Below are 18,750 nucleotides of genomic sequence, written 5' to 3' on the forward strand. Positions count from 1 at the left end.
GAGTACCTGCATAATCTTGTGGAAAAACCTACTTGTTATCTGGAGACTTTCAAGTCCACTCAATGTACCTAGAATAACAGCCTTCAAACTTTGTTAACCACAGAAGAAATATAGTAATTTATATAGCATGCCACTCTTATGTTTATTACATAGAATTTCTGTAAAGTATTTATCCTTACTACATGTCATATACTGTTTTTTCATTTCATAAAAAAATGTTCTTCATACCCCAGTAAACTGTTGTGTTCTGCAGTTTAAACAAAAGGGAAAAGGAGAGAAAAATGGACATGGCATACCATTACGCTGAGAGGTACCAAACATGCAGGGGAAACAAACTGTACCTGAGGCAGGAGACCCAAGCGTTTAGTCCCAGCTTTGCCTAAAGCCTCATGACCACATGTTTGCTGTCCAATTAGAATATGTAAATTATGTTTGTTTCCTTAATTCATCACAGGGCAGGCTGAGTGCTTTTTCCCCATCCACAGATGTGTTTCTCTATTCTGAGCTATAACCCTGGACGTTTGCTCAGATTTATACTCTAGGATGCACAGCGCACCAGAATAAGACAGAAAAGCAACTCCTGCACACCACCTCCAGCACCTCAGTGACCCCTGACAAAGGGAATATTCTTGTGCAGGAAATAGGGTAGTGAGGCAGACGCTGACCTGGGAGCAATCTGTCTGGGTTAAAATCTAAGCATCACCACATTAATAACCATATTGACCTTGGGCAAGTTACTTAACCTCTCTGGCTAGATTTCCTGATATGAAAACAGGATAATAAATGAACCTGCCTCATAAACTTGTAAGAATTAAATCTGTTACTATACGCTTGCTTGGCACATAACAAGCACTCTATCAGTGTTTGCTATTATTCTTAGTACATATCACACCAAACAAAATTCCTACTGCCTACACCGGAAGGACTGATGCTAAAGCTGAAACTCCAATACCTTCGCCACCTCATGCGACGAGTTGACTCACTGGAAAAGACTCTGATGCTGGGAAGGATTGGGGGTGGGAGGAGAAGGGGACAACAGAGAATGAGATGGCTGGATGGCATCACTGACTTGATGGACATGAGTTTGAGTGAACTCCGGGAGTTGGTGATGGACAGGGAGGCCTGATGTGCTGTGATTCATGGGGTCGCAAAGAGTTGGACACGACTTAGCGACTGAACTGAACTGAACTGAAACCTGAAAGCAGTGGTTTTAGGTGTCCTTAAAAGTTCTTAAGGGAGATCAACCCTGAATATTCACTGGAAGGGCTGATGCTGAAGCCAAAGCTCCAGTATTCTGATCATCTGATGCGAACAGATGACTCACTGGAAAAGTCCCTAATGCTGGGAAAGACTGAGGGCAGAAGAAGAGGGTGTCAGAGGATGAGATGGCTGGACAGCATCAACGATGCAATGAACATGAACTTGGGAAAACTCCAGGAGATGGTGAGGGACAGGGAGGTCTGGCATGCTGCAGTCCATGAAGTCGCAAACAGTCGGACACGACTGGGCGACTGAACAACAACAAAAGTTCCTTCAGTTCTTAGCAAATAACTTGAGCATAATATTTCAGAAAATACAACTGACCTACTGAATAGTACTGAATAAATGATGCTTTAACAAGTAGGTCTATGTTTGTCTCAATGCCAACACTTCCATGAAGGAGATAGAAGGCCTACTTGTAAAGGACAGCCCTGTCCATTCCTGCAATCTTCAAATTAAAACAACAATACACATTACCACTAACTATTGCCCTTTTAAAGTCATGAGGACTATTTGCTTGGAGCTGAGAAATGCAAAATAAACACATCTTTGCTTAAGGAGAAAAGAATCCTCTTTGTCACTCAAAATTTTCAAAAGTCTTTTGCCCTTAAAAAAAAAAATTTAAGTGGATTTATTCTATTCTGTTTATAATAACAATTGTTATCACTCTTTCAAAGCATACATGATAGTTTATGGAATTTTTGAATGGTTCTTCAAAATTTTTGAATTTCTGAATGGTTCTTCAAAATTGATTGGTATTATTCCTATACAAACATAGAAGTTACAGAAGTTACCATCAGTGCTACCTATTATCTTACTATAAGCTGAAGGTAGAGCTTCTGGAATATTCACTTGCAGTTTAATAGCCAAATGTCCAAACTGCTGATTCCCCTCTTATTCCCCCAGCAAATAATTTCAGGGAATAAAGTTTAGCTCAAGTCCATTTCCCTTTCTTCTGATGTGATATATTTTACCAAAATCATCAGTATACTTTAATCAATATATTACTTTTAAAATTCTCATATTTCTATAGTTAAAATTATATTACTTTTCTCAATTAAAAAAATTCAGGGTATAATTTCAGTATACTACAATGTATTGAAGAGGACTGGTAAATAATGTCCCCTTGATTTAAAACTGGAAAAAACAGACGACTAAAAATTGTGTCAGTATACTTAATCTTAGAATATTTACATTTTCCATTAGTCAATAATAATTTCCAGAGAATACAGTGATTTTCAAAAACTACTTATTTAACACACGGGGAGGCTTATTTTCACCAAAAAGAATGAGTGAAAATTTTCAGCATAAGTTTAGTTTTCACATCTGGACATTAATTATTGCCTTTTTTCTTTAACCATGGTATGCATTCTTTTTTTAAACCTAGTTTAGTGTTTCAGCAAACACACTAAGTGAAAACATTACCATCTTTTACAGAGTTTCTCAAGTTTACTCTTTTCCATCATATAGTCCATATTCTTCTTAAAGGATAGGTAAAGGAAAAAAAAAAACCTTAAAAATTTTTTTTAACACTCATTAAAAAAAATAATCCAAAATCTAACCAAAGGAAGTCACAACAAGCATTCTATAATATAAACAGACAGTATCCACATAGTTTATTTCTCACAGTTCTCCTGACAAATGAACATTATTCAAGAACATACTGTATACACAGATAAGAAGAAACATACAAAATGTTTTAAATGATGCACAACAAAATCCAGCAGTATAAAAGAATGCATGTGAACTCTTGCTCACTGCACAGACTAAATTTAATCACTTGTTTAAATAGTAATAAAAATACAATCTTTTATGGATCTTGTGCAGACTACAAAAGAGGGAAATTATTATCATATATATGATTTTTATATTAGGCAGTTTTCTTCAATGAGTTGCACTGACAACTCCAAATACAGAGGCAGAAGGCTGTGTATTTTAAAGAAATTAATATTGTGAATTAGAGACTTTACACAGTTACTACCACTGGCACTTTTCACCATAGTTTGTACACATCACATGATCATCTTATATAACATTACATTTTAAAAATATATCTGAGTGACAATTTTATAACATTCACACACCATGAGCTGGTTAAGGAAGCAATGCCACAGCTGCCTCCTGTAGTGCTTCACTGTTGGTAATAAGGACAGTTCATTCTGGTTAAAAGAAATTAGACATCAATATGGTTAAGCAGCTCCAATTTACTAAAGGCCATCAGGGGCCACCACTGGGACAGTGAGTTCTTTTAAAGTGTATATATCCTAGATGCAAACACCATCATTGGTTAAAACTTTGTCTAAAGAAGTCAGTTTCTGTGCTGGAAACTATTTTCACAAAACTGAAAGCTACTAAACTGTTTTAATATAAATACTTTGTCTTCTCATTAGCATATTTATGACCAAGAAACCTTTGGAATTTTACTCTCTCTTTAATATGTGCTCTCGTTTCCATCTCCCCCATTTAAGATCACCACCTAAAAGGCTTTAAGGTGGTGGTGAGAATTTCACCAGGGAATCCCTTCGCTCACCAGGAATGTTCAGCTGCTGAACAGTGATCTAGAGCCACAACGGTGCAGAGCTGGACTTGACGAGAACACTCAGGAAGCTGTCATGCTGTGAGTGTCATTTCAGGGAAAGCAGAGAATCTTTCCAAACTGTGCACATAATTCACAATGATACCATTGCTATGTGTTGAAGAGGACTAGTGTATGATGTTCTCTTCCATGTCATCTGTTTGCTGGAAAGTAGTTTGGGTCAAGGTAATTATAACTGGTGCCCTGGGACACACAGTAGTCTCTGTCTAAGAATGTCTCTGACCGATAAACAGGTTCTAGTTGGTGATCTTCCTTGTGAATGTCTGTTTCATGAAGGCTGCAATGAAAACACACACAAACACATCATTACATGGTACTGCTTGCATTTTGCTGGAGATATTCTCAAATTTCCTCATGGCTCTTCCTGTTTAAATCCATTAATCAAAATCTCTAATGGAAAGTTACTTGAGATGTGGTGTGATTAAGGAAAATTTCTTAATTGTCTAGAACAGCAAAGTTTAATGCATTAAATGTGGTGGTTTTCTAAGAAGTTTAACAAATCAAACTTACTAGTAGCTGAGAAGCTCTTGTCAAAATTTAAGACCTACAGTGAAGGAAACACTTACCAGTCTGAACAAGAATCACAGAAATCCAAAGACATTTCCGGAGGACAATCCTGGCAATGCCACCGAACACCCTGGATAGGTTCTATGCCACAGTTATCACACTAATAAAGATTCAGAGAGAAAAAGTATTATGCTAAAATCATCTGCAAACCTGGACATTTGATTACTAGTAGTTATTTACTTGAAAGGTATCTCAGACCAGTATACAATGACTGTGATTGAGAAGCACTAACATAATACCATAAACTATCCAAATATGTTACAGAACTATTTAGAACAGGTTACCATAACTAACATAAATCTAAGTGAACACAAAATCCGCTCTGAACTTCTCTGTCTTACTCAGTTCCTTTCCAAAGCCAAGAAGGTTCCTAATAACCAATGCCCACCAAGAAGAAAAGGCAGATTTAGCTCTTTCTCAGTGCTGTGACATTGTGGGAGCCAAGGTGTGTTCTGTGCAACTTAGAAATCAAAGTAAATGTCATTTTGTTTCTCTTATCATCAGGCCAACTAAAGTGGCTGACACACTGGCAAACTAGCCACAGCTGGGTTTTGCAATAGAATTATGAGAAGTAGAGACAGTTTCCTCCTGAAAAGACAAAGAGTTGTCAATTAAGAAAATCTCTAAAGGGAGAAGCAGGACCACTGAAAGAGCAAGAGAAGAAAATCATTTAATACAGCCTGGCTCATGGCCACTCTAGAGGATCAGAGGTACAAGAATTTTGTTTTAAATTTATCAGTCACAGCATACATCAGTATTTTTATGTAAATCACTACCAGTGAATCTGTCGTTCATGGCTTCAATTTTACTTCCTCCAATCCCACCAAGTATAATCAATTCTAACACTTATGGTGTTCTCAAACCTGTTAATCCCTCTATTTCCACACCCATCAGTCAAGTTCAGGACATTCTCATCTTCTGTCTAAATTAACCAAGAGAATCTCCCAACCAGTCTCTGTGGTTAGCCATTCTTCCTCTTCACTCTCCATATTAAGGCCAGAGTGATCTTTTTCCCCTCTACTTTTTTTTTTCCAATTACATTAAAAACATACAAGAACAAATTATTATTTAAAGATTTTAACAATACTATAGTCAGAGATTAAGAGTTACCCTCTAAACCCACTGCCTTCCTAAGAGTTATGTACTTTAAGAAAATAGAATGATATTTCCCAAATGTAAATTTCACATTACTCTCTGCTTAAACTTCTTCAAATGTTCTCCAACACTTAGGAAGAAAATCTGGCAAAATTTCCGAGGCAACTAAATAGCCTCATACTACTCTCCAGTATGTACTCTAGTCATACTCAACTATTTCACTCATTTAACTTCTCTAAATTACTTATGAGATGAAAACAGAGTAAGGAAGGGAGTCTGTTTATCGCTGAATCCCCTAGCACTTAGCAAAGTGCCTGGAATATAATGGGTTAGGGTCAAAATTTTGTGGAATGAATAAATATATTTCTACTAGACACAAAAAACAGCAGAGATAACTGAATCTGAAAGGGGAAAAGAAATTTCTGATCCATGAACAACAGTAACAACCAAAGAAATAGCTCTATAGGTGAATGGATGGATAAAGAAAATGGTGTTCTCTGTCTTCCTCTACACACACACAGAGGAATATTATTCAGCCATAAGACAGAAAGAAATCTCTCAAAGCCATTTGTGACAACATGAATAAAACCTAAGGACATGATGCTAAATGAATTAAGTCAGACACAGAAAGACAAATGCTGTATGATCTCACTTAAATGGAGAATAAAAAAAATTGAATTCAAAGAAGCAGAGAGAGTGGAGGTTGTTGAGAGTGGGCAGGGGCTGTAGGGCCTGGGGCAGGAGGCAGGATATGTGTGTCATTGGTCAACGGGTACAAACTTTGGGTTATGAGTAAGTTCTGCAGATCTAACGTGTAGCATGATCTGTATGTATCTGTGTGTGTGCAGAGGTGCGCTCAGTTGTGTCCAACTCTTTGTGACTCTATGGACTGTAGCCCACCAGGCTCCTCTGTCCATGAGGTTCGTTAGACAAGAATACTGGTGTGGGTTGTACAATTATAAACTGGTAAGTGTACAGAGGAAAAGGGTGGAATGTGAAATTATAATGGAGGGACTAATACGTGCGTGCTCAGCTGTATCCAACTCTGCGACCTTATAGACTGCAGCCCATCAGGCTTCTCTTTTCATGGAATTTTCCAGGCAAGAACACTGGAGTGAGTTGCCATTTCCTCCTCCAAACGATCTTCCTTTACCCAGGGATCGAACCTGCGTTTCCTGCATTGCAGGGGATTCTTTACCACTGAGTCATTGGGGAAGCCCTTACAGTATGGTACACATAGTTAATAATATTGCATTGAATATCTGAAATTTGCTATGAGAGCAGATGTTCTTGTCTCAAAAAAACAAGATAACTATGTGAGATGAACTTTTTTTATATCTTAAACTTTTTTACACTTTAAAATATATACAATTTTTATGTCAGTTATATCTCGGTAAATGTGGGAATAGCTAGAGAAAAATTTTGCCTCTCATATACTACCTCAAAGTTGCCTACAGCCATACCACCCTGAACGCACCTGAAAGTGTTAGTCACTCAGTCGTGTCTGGCTCTTTGCGACCCCATGGATTAGGTTGCACTCCCTCCTCCAGGGGATCTTCCCAACCTAGGAATCAAACCTGAGTCTCTGGTACTGTAAGGCAGATTCTTTATCATCTGAGCCAGCAGGGAACACACCTGATCGCATCTCATATATTACCTCAAAGTATACCTGTATATTTTTCTTCTTTCTGCTGCTGCTGCTGATGCTGCTAAGTCACTTCAGTCGTGTCCGACTCTGTGTGACCCCCATAGACGGAAGGCCACCAGGCTCCCCCATCCCTGGGATTCTCCAGGCAAGAACACTGGAGTGGGTTGCCATTTCCTTCTCCAATGTGTGAAAGTGAAAAGTGAAAGTGAAGTCGCTCAGTAGTGTCCAACCCTTAGTGACCCCACGGACTGCAGCCTACCAGGCTCCTCCACCCATGGGATTTTCCAAGCAAGAGTACTGAAGTGGCTTGCCATTGCCTTCTTCTTTCTACTGAATCATAAATCTCTTGACACCAGTAACTGTGACACACTATTCTGTATAAATGAATAGGACAAGAGCTAAGCTTACTTTTATCTGTGTGCTTGAAAGTTGTGAAGTTGAAAGCTCTGAAAACCACCTTAAATATCTCTTATCACCCTTTCAAAAATTAAACGAACAGAAAAATTAAATAGAATTTACCTTGAATCCTACATGCTGCACAAATCCACTTTCAGCTTGCATTTGCTGAAGTTTTTGTTTTTTTAACTTTTTAAACTGTAATAGTTCCTTATATTCAGGTAAATTCCTATACATGATAGGAATACTTTCTTCATCCTATTGAGGAAAAAAAAAAAAACAAAACCACAAAACAGTTAGTTTGACAATTAAAACAAATTAGTATGAGAAATACTGATAAAGAACATTTTTCTATTGACAAGGTATTTTTCACATTTAAAGAGGCCCTCAACCTTTTAGGGCTCCTAGGAAATCGGTGCTGGTACCAGTAATATTTTAGACTAATAATTCTGGAGGGCTTCTTAATGCAACAGTAATACTAAACTATAGTAGGCAGCTTCATAATGCAAGTATCAGGGAACAAGGCATGACTCCCACTTCTGCCATACCATAGACTAATGCAACCCCTTCCCAACAAGTTCATGGAGACCTGAAAGACTCCTTATAATCTACTTCTTCCTGATCTGCAGGAAGCTCCTTTTCGCCAATCTAACAGATTTTAATGCTTCCTCAGGTAAATACATTTTCTTAAAACAGGCAAAACAATCTCTACTCTGCCTTCTGCTCAGTACTCCAATGATCAAAAGAGTACATTTCTCTTAAATGGATGAACTTAAGTTACAAAGATGATTATAAAGAACTGAGTATAAAGAACAGTAAAAACTACACGAATATATGAAGTTGAAGCTGACAGATGAAACACTAACTGCTTGCTATTCTCCCAATTTATTTGTGCTCTGCCACCCAGTATCTATTTCTTTCCTTTGCTACCTCATGCTGATCCCATGGTCACTGATTCCCACAATCCTCCTAAAAAGCACCTCCAATTCATTAATCCCATGTTCCATCAATTTCTAATCCTGGACCAGACAACCCCTGTACCTCCCATTCTTCCTGCTTCTCATGTTAAATATTATTAGTATCATGTTTATATTGTATCAAGGAAAATGAGGTTTATAGAAAGTATAGCATTTGCCCAATTTCTCAAAATTGGCTAAGATGGTAAATTTTATGTTATGGGTATTTACCACAATTAAAAATAAAAATTCCAAACGCTTCAGTCATTAAAAAAGAAAAATCTTGCCATCTGCATCATGAAGGATGGACTTGGGGGCAATTAAGTGAAATAAGTCACTTATTTGGAGAAAGATAAATACCATGATTTCACTCATGCAGAATACTAAAAAATAAATACATAAACAAAACCAAAAGCACACTCAAGTATAGAGAACAGATTGGTGTCCCTCCCACAGAGGGAAAGAGTGGCAGGGGTGGGAAAAATGTGTAGAGGGGGTCAAATGTATGGCGACAGATGGAAACTCGGTGGTAAGCACACTATAATACACATTAGTTGACTTAAAATGCTGTACACATGAAACATACAATGTTATAAACCAAACAAGTATTTTTTAAAATGTTACCTTAAAACAAACAAATATTTTTTTAAATGTTCACCCACAAACAGATTTCCTAGTTATAATCATTTTAAAGTTACTTAAAGGAGAAATACTATGACTAATTTTAAGGGGGGCTAAAACAGTATACAGATTCTCTCTCTAGCTCTGCTTTTCTGAAAAGAGAAAGTGAAATTTATAAATTTTACAGTAGAGGGTTCATAAATATACATTTAAATAGCTATATTAATCAGAATGGTGTGAACTCGTACTCATTTAAAAATAAACAAAATCAAACAAAACTTAAATCAAATTCAACCACCTATATTACATTTTACCAATTTTCTCAAAATGTTTTTCTCTTAAACATCCCACCATCACTCCTCACCTAGCTAAATTTTATTCCTCCTTTAATGACGAACTTGATATCACTTCCTTGGGTCTTCCTCTTAAATTCTCAATCTAAATCAAGTCCCTCTAAAATAATTACAATCACATCTATTTTTGAAACACTTTAGTTCATAACTAGGCAAGCTGATTTCTCTCAGAGCCTGTTATGTACTAAATATCATTGAATAGTTCTCAACTGAGTAATTATAATATTCACAAAATATAGAATTACACATAAATGTCATATCCTAAGACACAGCAGATAGTAGCTGTTTTTCAAAAGACAATTTAAAAAGCAAAAAAAATTAAGAATACAGACATTTTATGGTAGTCTGATACAGTATACAGTCAGTATTTGATTAATCTAGAAAAAGAACAAATGAGATTTACTTTTATCTGCTGACTTTTCATTAAAACCTCCTTTTCCAGTTACCACATACAATCAAAATATTAGGAAAGATACAAGGCAATCTTTATGTCCTTTAAGTGAGGAATCAGAATCACGTTACTTACTAAGAATTTTAGCATAGTAAAGTAAAAAATTATTAACAGCAATAAAAAGGAATCTCTATGAATGCAAAGTAAAATGAAAAGAATTAACCTAAATTAGCATCCAATGGATGACAACACAAAGAGGAATTAGTCCTAGAATATTTTAAAAGTGTGATTTGACGTTATTTCTATAGTGGGATATATCCTAAGGCAAAAAAAGTGCCACCCAGAAAACCTACTTTCAGTATCATATTGTTGATGGTGGTGCTGGTATTAAATTCTGTGACTACTGTGACTAGTGTGAGACAAAGAAGTGAGCATTATGTTGATATCACTAACAACTGGGATTTTCAGCATGGGAGAAAAATGATACATATTAAAGATCAATATAGGTAAGTAAAATTCTCATGTCCTAGGTTGAATTTGAAATAAAAGTATGAATTTATTATATCTTTTCATTTGAATAAATATATAACATTTCTCAGTTCTGTCCACTGTACAGGCTTAATTAAGTACAATGATCAATCCAAAAGCAAGTAACATCATAGATTAGGATGTGTGTGTGCTTCGTTGTTAAGTCATGTCCAATTCTTTATGACCCCTGTGGACTGTAGCCTGCCAGGTTCCTCTGTCCAGGGGATTTCCAGGCGAGAATCCTGAAGTGGGTTGCCATTTCCTTCTCCAGGAGATCTTCCAGACACAGGGATTGAACCCGAGTTTCCTGCATTGCAGGCAGATTCTTTACCACTGAGCCACCAAGGAAGCTCATAGACTTTTATTTCATTTCATTGGGATAGAGCCTCCAAATACCATTTCTCAATAAAAGAAAGCAGAACTAATTTTAGCTCTGAAGCAGGAAATATACACGATGAGCCTTTAATTTCCTTGTTCCAGCAGACAGTAAGAAGGCTATAAAAGCAACTAGAATCTTGTCAAACAATCTCAAAATCCAACTTGAATAGGTTACAACCAACCAATGGGCCAACCTGTACACTAATAAAGACAATAATGTCAATGCACATAAATATAAGTCCAACAACTCATAAGAATACAAAAATTTTAAAACCTTATGAGTCATTTTGGAGGCTATTAGAGACCAAACTCATTATTTTAAAAACAAGAAAATAAAGGGGATGATCAAGCAATTATGCTGCCTTTTTCATATGTACCTTAGGATAATCAAATAGTTGATGGCAGGGTTACTTTACAGAATATTCTATCAAATAAATGAAGAAAGAATTTTATTATTTTGTAACATCTAATGAGTTAATGGGTCAAAGCAACAATCAATGGCTGTTATGTCAAAAGAAAGACAATCAGACTGATGAAAGTATACATGAAGCAGTCCTGCCCACCCTAACAAACAAAAAACAAATCTGAATCTGATTAATTATCTAGATCTATCAACGCATAGGAGATTCAGAGAACAGAGGAATAGGTTACATGACACCAAGGAGATACAAACAAAAGCCACACCGTGGTAAATTCTAAGACAAATAACCCAGGTTTTCAACAAAACAAGTATGGAGGGCAGGAAGAGGTCTTTTGCAAATTATAACTGGGAAAATGTGAACTAACTGTGTATCTGATTATATAAAGGATTACTTTTTAATAAACATGATAATGACATTTCATAATGTCTGGAACTTGATCCAAAATAATCCCAGAAAGAAAGTTGGGGTGGGTAGGAAGTATAGATAAAAATAAGATTGCCACAAATTGATAACCATTAAAACTGTATAATGGGTACATGTGGGTTTATTTTTGTATTAGCTTGAAAGCTTCTTAAGAACACTTTTAAAGCCCAATGTAAAACAAGCTTGACTAGTTAATTTAAAAGAAAAGAAAGCAACATTCTCTGAAGAATAGGAATAAATAGGAAATCCTGGTGCTCCCATTTTGCATCCTGATCTGTATAATATAAAGACAGATGTAGGATATAGATACAGTATAGATAACTTACTGATGCCTCCTCAACAATAGTGTTCATATGGCTATGAAAACAGGATCGGTCATCATCTTCATCCATATACACTGGTGGTTCATGGGAAGTCATGAAAGTGGAAGGTTTAAAGAGATGCTTATTAAGGGGGTGTTGTCGTCTGCTTGTTGAAGACTAAGTGAGAAAACAAATTTTTAATTGGGATAGTGGACAATCGTTAAAAGAATCAAACATATAAATGCTACTTCCTGCAAAACTGTCTAATCAAAAGGATAGCACCTCTATCCTTCAGCATACTTTTATGTGGTTGTTTTGTTACCTGGATTTTTAAAAGCACAACAAGCCTTAAATAAAAACAAACAAAACCAAACCAACAATTAGAAATATAGGGGGACTATCCACCTGAAGTATCCTGGACCACATGCTTGCTATGAAGCTTGTATTTGTATCACCAACATTTTTCACACTCTTGGCATTCACATGCTGAACTCTTAAGGTCATCTTATAGATAATCAAGGAGGATGAAGTTAGCCAAAGCCAGATATAAAACTATCAAGTAAAATGAAAATTTCCCCAACATGATGAATGTTTGAAAATAGTATCAAATATTGATTGACTGCTTACTCTTCGTCAATGTCACTTAATCCTCAAAACACTCCTATAAAGCAGTTATTACCACCTCTAATTTAAAGGTGGAAAAACAGAGGCACAAGAAGGTTAACTTTTATGTTCAAAGTGTTGCAGCTAGAAAGTAGCAGAACCAAGATTATAAACTAGGTCTATATGGAGCAATGGCCTCACTTTGAATTACTGTGCAGGCTTCCTGTCTTCACTAACAGCATAGCCACGAAGAATAACCTCAGCTACATGGAGAACCATTATTTCACTTCAAAATTCAAACTCTAACCATGGCTAGGAATCATAACTATGACTGGGCCAGATCTCTACAGTCAAAATGTCTGTTAAATTCCCAAAAGGAGGAAACACATTTAGGCTTCTTTAGTAGTATTTCTGTTATCATCATCTAGTTTTAGTGGTGAAAACATGAGGTGTACAACACATCTAAAGGTAACCTAGAAATCAGGACAATTAGAGCTATTAGGTTAAATGCTGATTATTAAAGTTCCAACATTCTGAAGTTATAGGATGAACTCTACACACCTAAGATAGATAATGCTACACTGGGGAGAGAAAAATTCAAAATATTTTAATATGAGAAATTAAAACAAGCTTCCAAAATTTGGAAAAGAATAAAAACTTTAAAACATAGAGTTGTATAGACAATATACTTAATGTAAAATTACATAAAATAGTTAGCTTCAATAAGGAAGGGTAACAGCATTAGATACACTCCTAGCTTCTCTTTGTATGAAAGACGGCAATTTTGGGGAGGGAAGGTATCAGGATGATTAACCAACAAAATGAAAGAAGGACAATTATGTGCTTTTTTTCCCCTTCAATTAAAGCAAAAAAACTGGCTATAATTTGATGCAGTGCTCTACAAAAGAGAGAGACAATAGCTTTTTCACTGTACAGAGAAGCAAAGAATGGTCGAAGTGGCTTAGGAGCAGAATCAGAAGATCAATGATTCCTAGACTCGCTAGCTATGTGACTAGACAATTTACTGAGTGTACTTAGCTTTCTCATCTATAAAAAAGGTTGTAAAACAGGACCTAGCTCAGAGCATTCAACAGTAAGAATAAAAGCTAGCTGTTAATATTACCATGAGTAAAGTGAAGGTGATACTACCCACACTTTTAAGAATTGTAGTGAAGATTAAATTGGATTTATACAGCATAGGTATAAAACAGAAATTGATTGTATTATTAAAGAATCAAATATCCTAAAAACTTTAATATCACAAAGGCCTTTCTGACATATATTCAATCTAATACCTTTCAAACAGTACTCATTCACATAAACTAACATACTCCTAAGAAAACATTGAAGTTCACTTACGCTCAATGTAACAAAATGTTTAGGGTGAGTTTATTTAAAAATAAAATAATGTTGTTCTAAATAACATATATACTTTGACACAGCAACTCTGACTTTGACGACCTTAATCTGTGATCTAAAGTTTATTTTTACCAATTTCCTTTTTACCTTTTTGGAGTATATATATAAGTTTGGTGTTCTGCCTGGGACTGGAATCCCAGCTTTAGTTAGTTTTATGAAATACTTCTGCACTCGGCTGGCAACCTAAGGAAACATGACAATCCTTTTAACATAACGAATGACAAGACATTCAGTACCAAAATAGTTTTTAATATATACGTGTACCTTAATGAATAGTGACAACTTAATAGCTACATAAATCTAGAAATAATTTTAAATTGCCAAAGACACTTAAACCAAAAAAATTGTTAAACTGAATCTGTTTGATTCCTAAGCTAAACACATCTTCAACTTGTGAACATTCGTGCATGAGCATAAAAACACATCTATTAATATCAATGGGAATGTGAAGGAGAAAGCTGGCAGATATTTTTTTAGAAAGACAACCAGGGAATACTAATTAAGGTATTATCACAAATCTATTAGCATAGTCTAACCCAAAAGCACATAACTGCTGTACTCGTCAAATACTACATTACATTTTTATTTTTTAGTATTTTGTAATGATTCAAAGCAGAACTATCTTGAGTTATTTCTAAAATCAATAAACAATGTTATTTTTTAAAACTCCACATACGATAGTATTGTGTAGCTAAATATGAAGTGGCAGATCCGCTGATTTTAGCTGCACTATCCTTCACTTAAGAAAAAAAGAACAGAAAACCAACAGGGACTTCCCTGGTGGTCCAGTAGTAAAGAATCCACCTGGCAATATTGGGAACATCAGTTCGATCCTTGGTCCAGGAAGATTCCACATGCTGCAGGGGAACTAGCCTGTGCACCACAACTACTGAACCTGTATGCTACAGCCTGTGCTTCCCAACAAGAAAGCCACTGCAATGAGAAGCTCACACACTGCAGCTAAAGTAACCCCCTCTTGCTGCAACTAGAGAAAGCCTGCAGGCAGCAGCAAAGACCCAGAACAGTCTTTTAAATAATTTAAAAAATAAAAAACATACCAACAATATGGAGCCATCTCCTCAGTTACCTGTTTTGCTGTCCTGTTGCCCAGTTCATCCGCTATCTTCTGCCAGCGTCGAGATTCTACTTCTTCAGGAGGGTATTTCAGGAGTAGCTGTTCAAGTTTTTTCTAAGCCAAACCAAAGACCAAATTTAAGAAAGTTTAATACTGAGTTTCTAAATAAAATACTTTCACCTTTCATCTTAAAAACTACAATACTCCCTCCCCAACTTTAGGGGTTAGCTCAACTAGAAATCTTCATGGTATAAAAAGTTTCTAGTAGGAATTTAAGACTTCACAAGGAAAATAAGAATCAAGACTAAACCAATGAAAGACCTTATAAAGATTTTTCTATTCACCTCAGTAAAAAGAAAGCACTCCTCACAAAGGAAATATATTACACGTTTTAGTGATTTCCACTGACCACATTTTCTTGCTAGACTATGTTTAGGCTAGCGACTATGGATCTGACAAAACTATATAAAAATTCATTTGTATTCTGACAGAATACTAAAAAAGATCTTTTCCTCCTTTGCGTGATCCTCTATTTAACTTTAATATTCTGACTTATCTTCAAAATTCTCCAGTAGTCCTAAGGATGCAGAATATTCTGGATGTTGAAATAAAAGGAATGTTATCACCCAGCTATCCCAGTGTACAGGATCAGCTTTTAGGCATCATTGATTGGTATTATCTCTGTAGAGCTGAAAGACCAATAAACTGCCTTGGAGACTGGAGTGTATGCTACAAATAATCTTCTTATCCTATCTTAGCATGGGCTTGGCTAAAGGAGTATTTTAACAGGTGGGCTCCCCTGGTAGCTCAAATGGTAAAGAATCTGCCTGCATTGTAAGAGACCAGCGTTGGATCCCTGAATCGGAAAAATCCCCTGGAGAAGGAAACGGCAGCCTGCTCCAGTATTCTCACCTGGACAATCCCAAGGACAGAGGAACCTGGCAGGCAACAGTGCATGGTGTTGCAAAGAGTCGGACATGACTGACTAAGCACACACGCAAAGGCTTCCTAGGTGGCACTAGTGATAAGGAACCTGCCTGCCAATGCAGGAGACAAAAGAGATACAGGTTTGATCCCCGGGTTGGGAAGATCCCCTAGAGAAGGAAATCCCCTGGTGGGCTATAGTCCATGGAGCTGCAAAGAGTCAGACGCAACTGAGCATGCATGCACTTGGGCAATGAATCTGCCTGCAGTGTGGGAGACCCAGGATCGATCCCTGGGCTGAGATGATTCCCTGGCGATGGAAATGGCAACCCACTCCAGTATTCTTGCCTGAAGAATCCCACAGACAGAGGAACCTGGTGGGCTACAGTCTGTAGGGTTGCACAGAGTCGAACACGACTAAAGTGACTTAGCACAAAGTTTTTTATAAATGGATCAACTCATTACAGCTGTGGGGCTTCCTCATATGAGAGATATATCTCAAACCTTACCCACAAACAATCCTAGCTATATGCCCAAATGTAACAGAATACTATGACCTTGCTTTTTCAGCTCCTCTCCAAACAAAAGTAAGAATTCACTTTGAAGCATAGCTTTACTTGGCTCCAGGTTTTTCTGTCTCATAAAGCTGTATTACAAAAACTTTATTCCATCTGTTTCAGTATCTTTTTCAAGCCCCCTCCCAAAACCCAGGTTCTTTCTTTAGAAACCATCCCCTAAATGGAATTCATATATTCTCAGAATGAAAAATTCTTTACATATGCAAGAAGCTATACAGAAATAAGTTTAAATATTTTAAATTCATGATTAAGAGGGATTGCATACAACAGTATACACTTCCCAGGTGGTGCTAGTAGCAAAGAATCCAACTACCTATGCAGGAGACATAAGAGACACAGTTTTGAACTCTGGGTTGGGAAGATCCCCTGGAGAAGGGCATGGCAACCTACTCTAGTACTCTTGCCTAGAGAATCCCATGGACAGATGAGTCTGGCAGACTACAGTCCATGGGGCTGCGAAGAGTCGGACACAACTGAAGTGACTCAGCACGTATGCACACACACACACACATACAATATACACTTTATTCACAATACTTACTCTAATTTTAACTGCTTATTTTTTAACCTACACAATTGAGAAATATCTATTACCTGTTCTTCAACAGTCCACAATTGGTTAAATGTTTCAGGTTTGGTATCATCACACAGGCGTCCTCTTATCATCTGCATATAAAATAAGGCTTTTGTCAGAGACAAAAACACAAAGACTGCTCTTTGATATGGCCAAATAATACATGAATGATGACAGCAACTTCATTTTAAAGAAAAAGAAATGCTACTTTTTCATTCTGAACCCACGTTTATCAAGGTTCAGCTAATTAACAGCAGCAAGGCCAGGTTACAACCAGCAAATCCTTGTTACATTCCATTGCACACAAAGAGCTCTCTCTTATTTTTAGAATAACTACTGTACTATGTGTCAGGCACCAAACTCATCATGTTACATGTACTACTCATTATAATCCTCACAACTCTACAACATAGGGTGATATTAATCACATTTTATATAAGAGGAAACTACAGCTTGGAGACTTTAATAGAAACGACCATCTGAAGTTCCATTGTTAGTAAGTAGTGGAGTTGTGATTTCAACCGAACTTTTTCTTAACTTCAAAGTTCATGTCCTTACTATATCTTCAAGTGAAGACTGCTTGAAATTTAAGAATACAAGTCAGCAAATGTTAAAATCTTTTGTCTACAATTCAAATTTTCCTACTCCAACACTTTATGCTGCCTACCTGAGGACGACTGTTTGAGCCTTCTGGACCATCACTCAAAGGCAACATAGAGTATGAAAGGGACTCTCCATCCTTCCTAGGATCTAAAGGACTTTTTGGTCTAGCAGGTAAACCTACTAAAAAGAAAACCATGTACAGAATTATTAAAGCAAGACTTTGCCAGGTATTTCTCTACTTAAATTATCATGTAATTTATTACCTTTATCAAAAACTAGCTTAACTCTCCTAGTATGCCTTTTACGATTTTTAAATTCTCTTTCAAAGTTTCCAAGGCTATTGGTATATTGGTCCCATACAATCTCAGGCAACTGAACAACTCTCTGTGGATATGGAAGCCCTATATCAGCCTGGTGGGAGGAAAAAAAGAAAGTGACATCTAAGGTTAATTTAAGAAATTATCAACAATAGCCAAATTTTCAGATGATTCCAAATCTAAATAATCATCAACTGGCATTTCTATTCACTCTGAATCCAACAGTCAATAAAGATAATACAGTCAAAGCATTACATGGTATAATGATAGCCACGTAAAGAAAAATGAACTTAACATAAGCACTATTTTTAGATAGAAGTCTACAGCTGAACTATACAGACATAATGTTCTTTAACACACTTAAACAGAAATAGCAAAGAATGGTTTTTATCTCTAAGAACAGCACATGAACTGTGTTTGACTAAAATAGATATGACCTGACACACACAATTCATTTTAAATGGACCCCTGTGTTCCTGACTTATTCACAAAACAATGGATTAATTTCATACTATATAACTCTTCAGACATGTACAAAAAAACCTATCACATTTTGAGAATCAAAGCTATATCCTTACTTTATTTTGAATTGAGTTACTTTACCAACCACCTTCAGAGAAGTTATTAGTTGTCATTACTAAAACCAGGTTATTATGTGATCAGTCTTTTGATAGGAATTTGGGTTACATAGGTGGGGGTACTGGTCAGAACTCATATAATG

The 18,750-nt window shown here is 36.4% G+C and overlaps 1 protein-coding gene across 5 annotated transcripts in view; it reads right to left on the reverse strand.

Annotated features, from left to right (window-relative positions):
• Window positions 1-2,853: 2,853 nt before the first annotated feature.
• ZZZ3 (zinc finger ZZ-type containing 3) overlaps window positions 2,854-18,750 on the reverse strand; it is a 121,402-nt gene continuing 105,505 nt past the window's right edge. For 4 of the 5 annotated variants that reach the window (XM_088835401.1, XM_055403142.2, XM_088835399.1 and 1 more), the window contains 9 exons: window positions 17,976-18,123; window positions 17,777-17,892; window positions 17,130-17,201; window positions 15,046-15,147; window positions 14,046-14,141; window positions 11,961-12,113; window positions 7,686-7,820; window positions 4,423-4,523; window positions 2,854-4,133 (listed from right to left, as the gene is read on the reverse strand). In XM_088835401.1, the coding sequence (XP_088691527.1) occupies window positions 3,989-4,133; window positions 4,423-4,523; window positions 7,686-7,820; window positions 11,961-12,113; window positions 14,046-14,141; window positions 15,046-15,147; window positions 17,130-17,201; window positions 17,777-17,892; window positions 17,976-18,123 (1,068 nt within the window). In that variant the 3' untranslated portion in view covers window positions 2,854-3,988. The remainder of the gene's footprint in view (window positions 4,134-4,422; window positions 4,524-7,685; window positions 7,821-11,960; window positions 12,114-14,045; window positions 14,142-15,045; window positions 15,148-17,129; window positions 17,202-17,776; window positions 17,893-17,975; window positions 18,124-18,750) is intronic. The other variant, XM_088835402.1, reaches the window with a different exon arrangement.

Source organism: Moschus berezovskii, chromosome 4 (genome assembly GCF_049115385.1).
Source record: "Moschus berezovskii isolate FMDL1 chromosome 4, NW_MosBer_1.0, whole genome shotgun sequence".
Lineage (NCBI taxonomy): Eukaryota > Metazoa > Chordata > Mammalia > Artiodactyla > Moschidae > Moschus > Moschus berezovskii.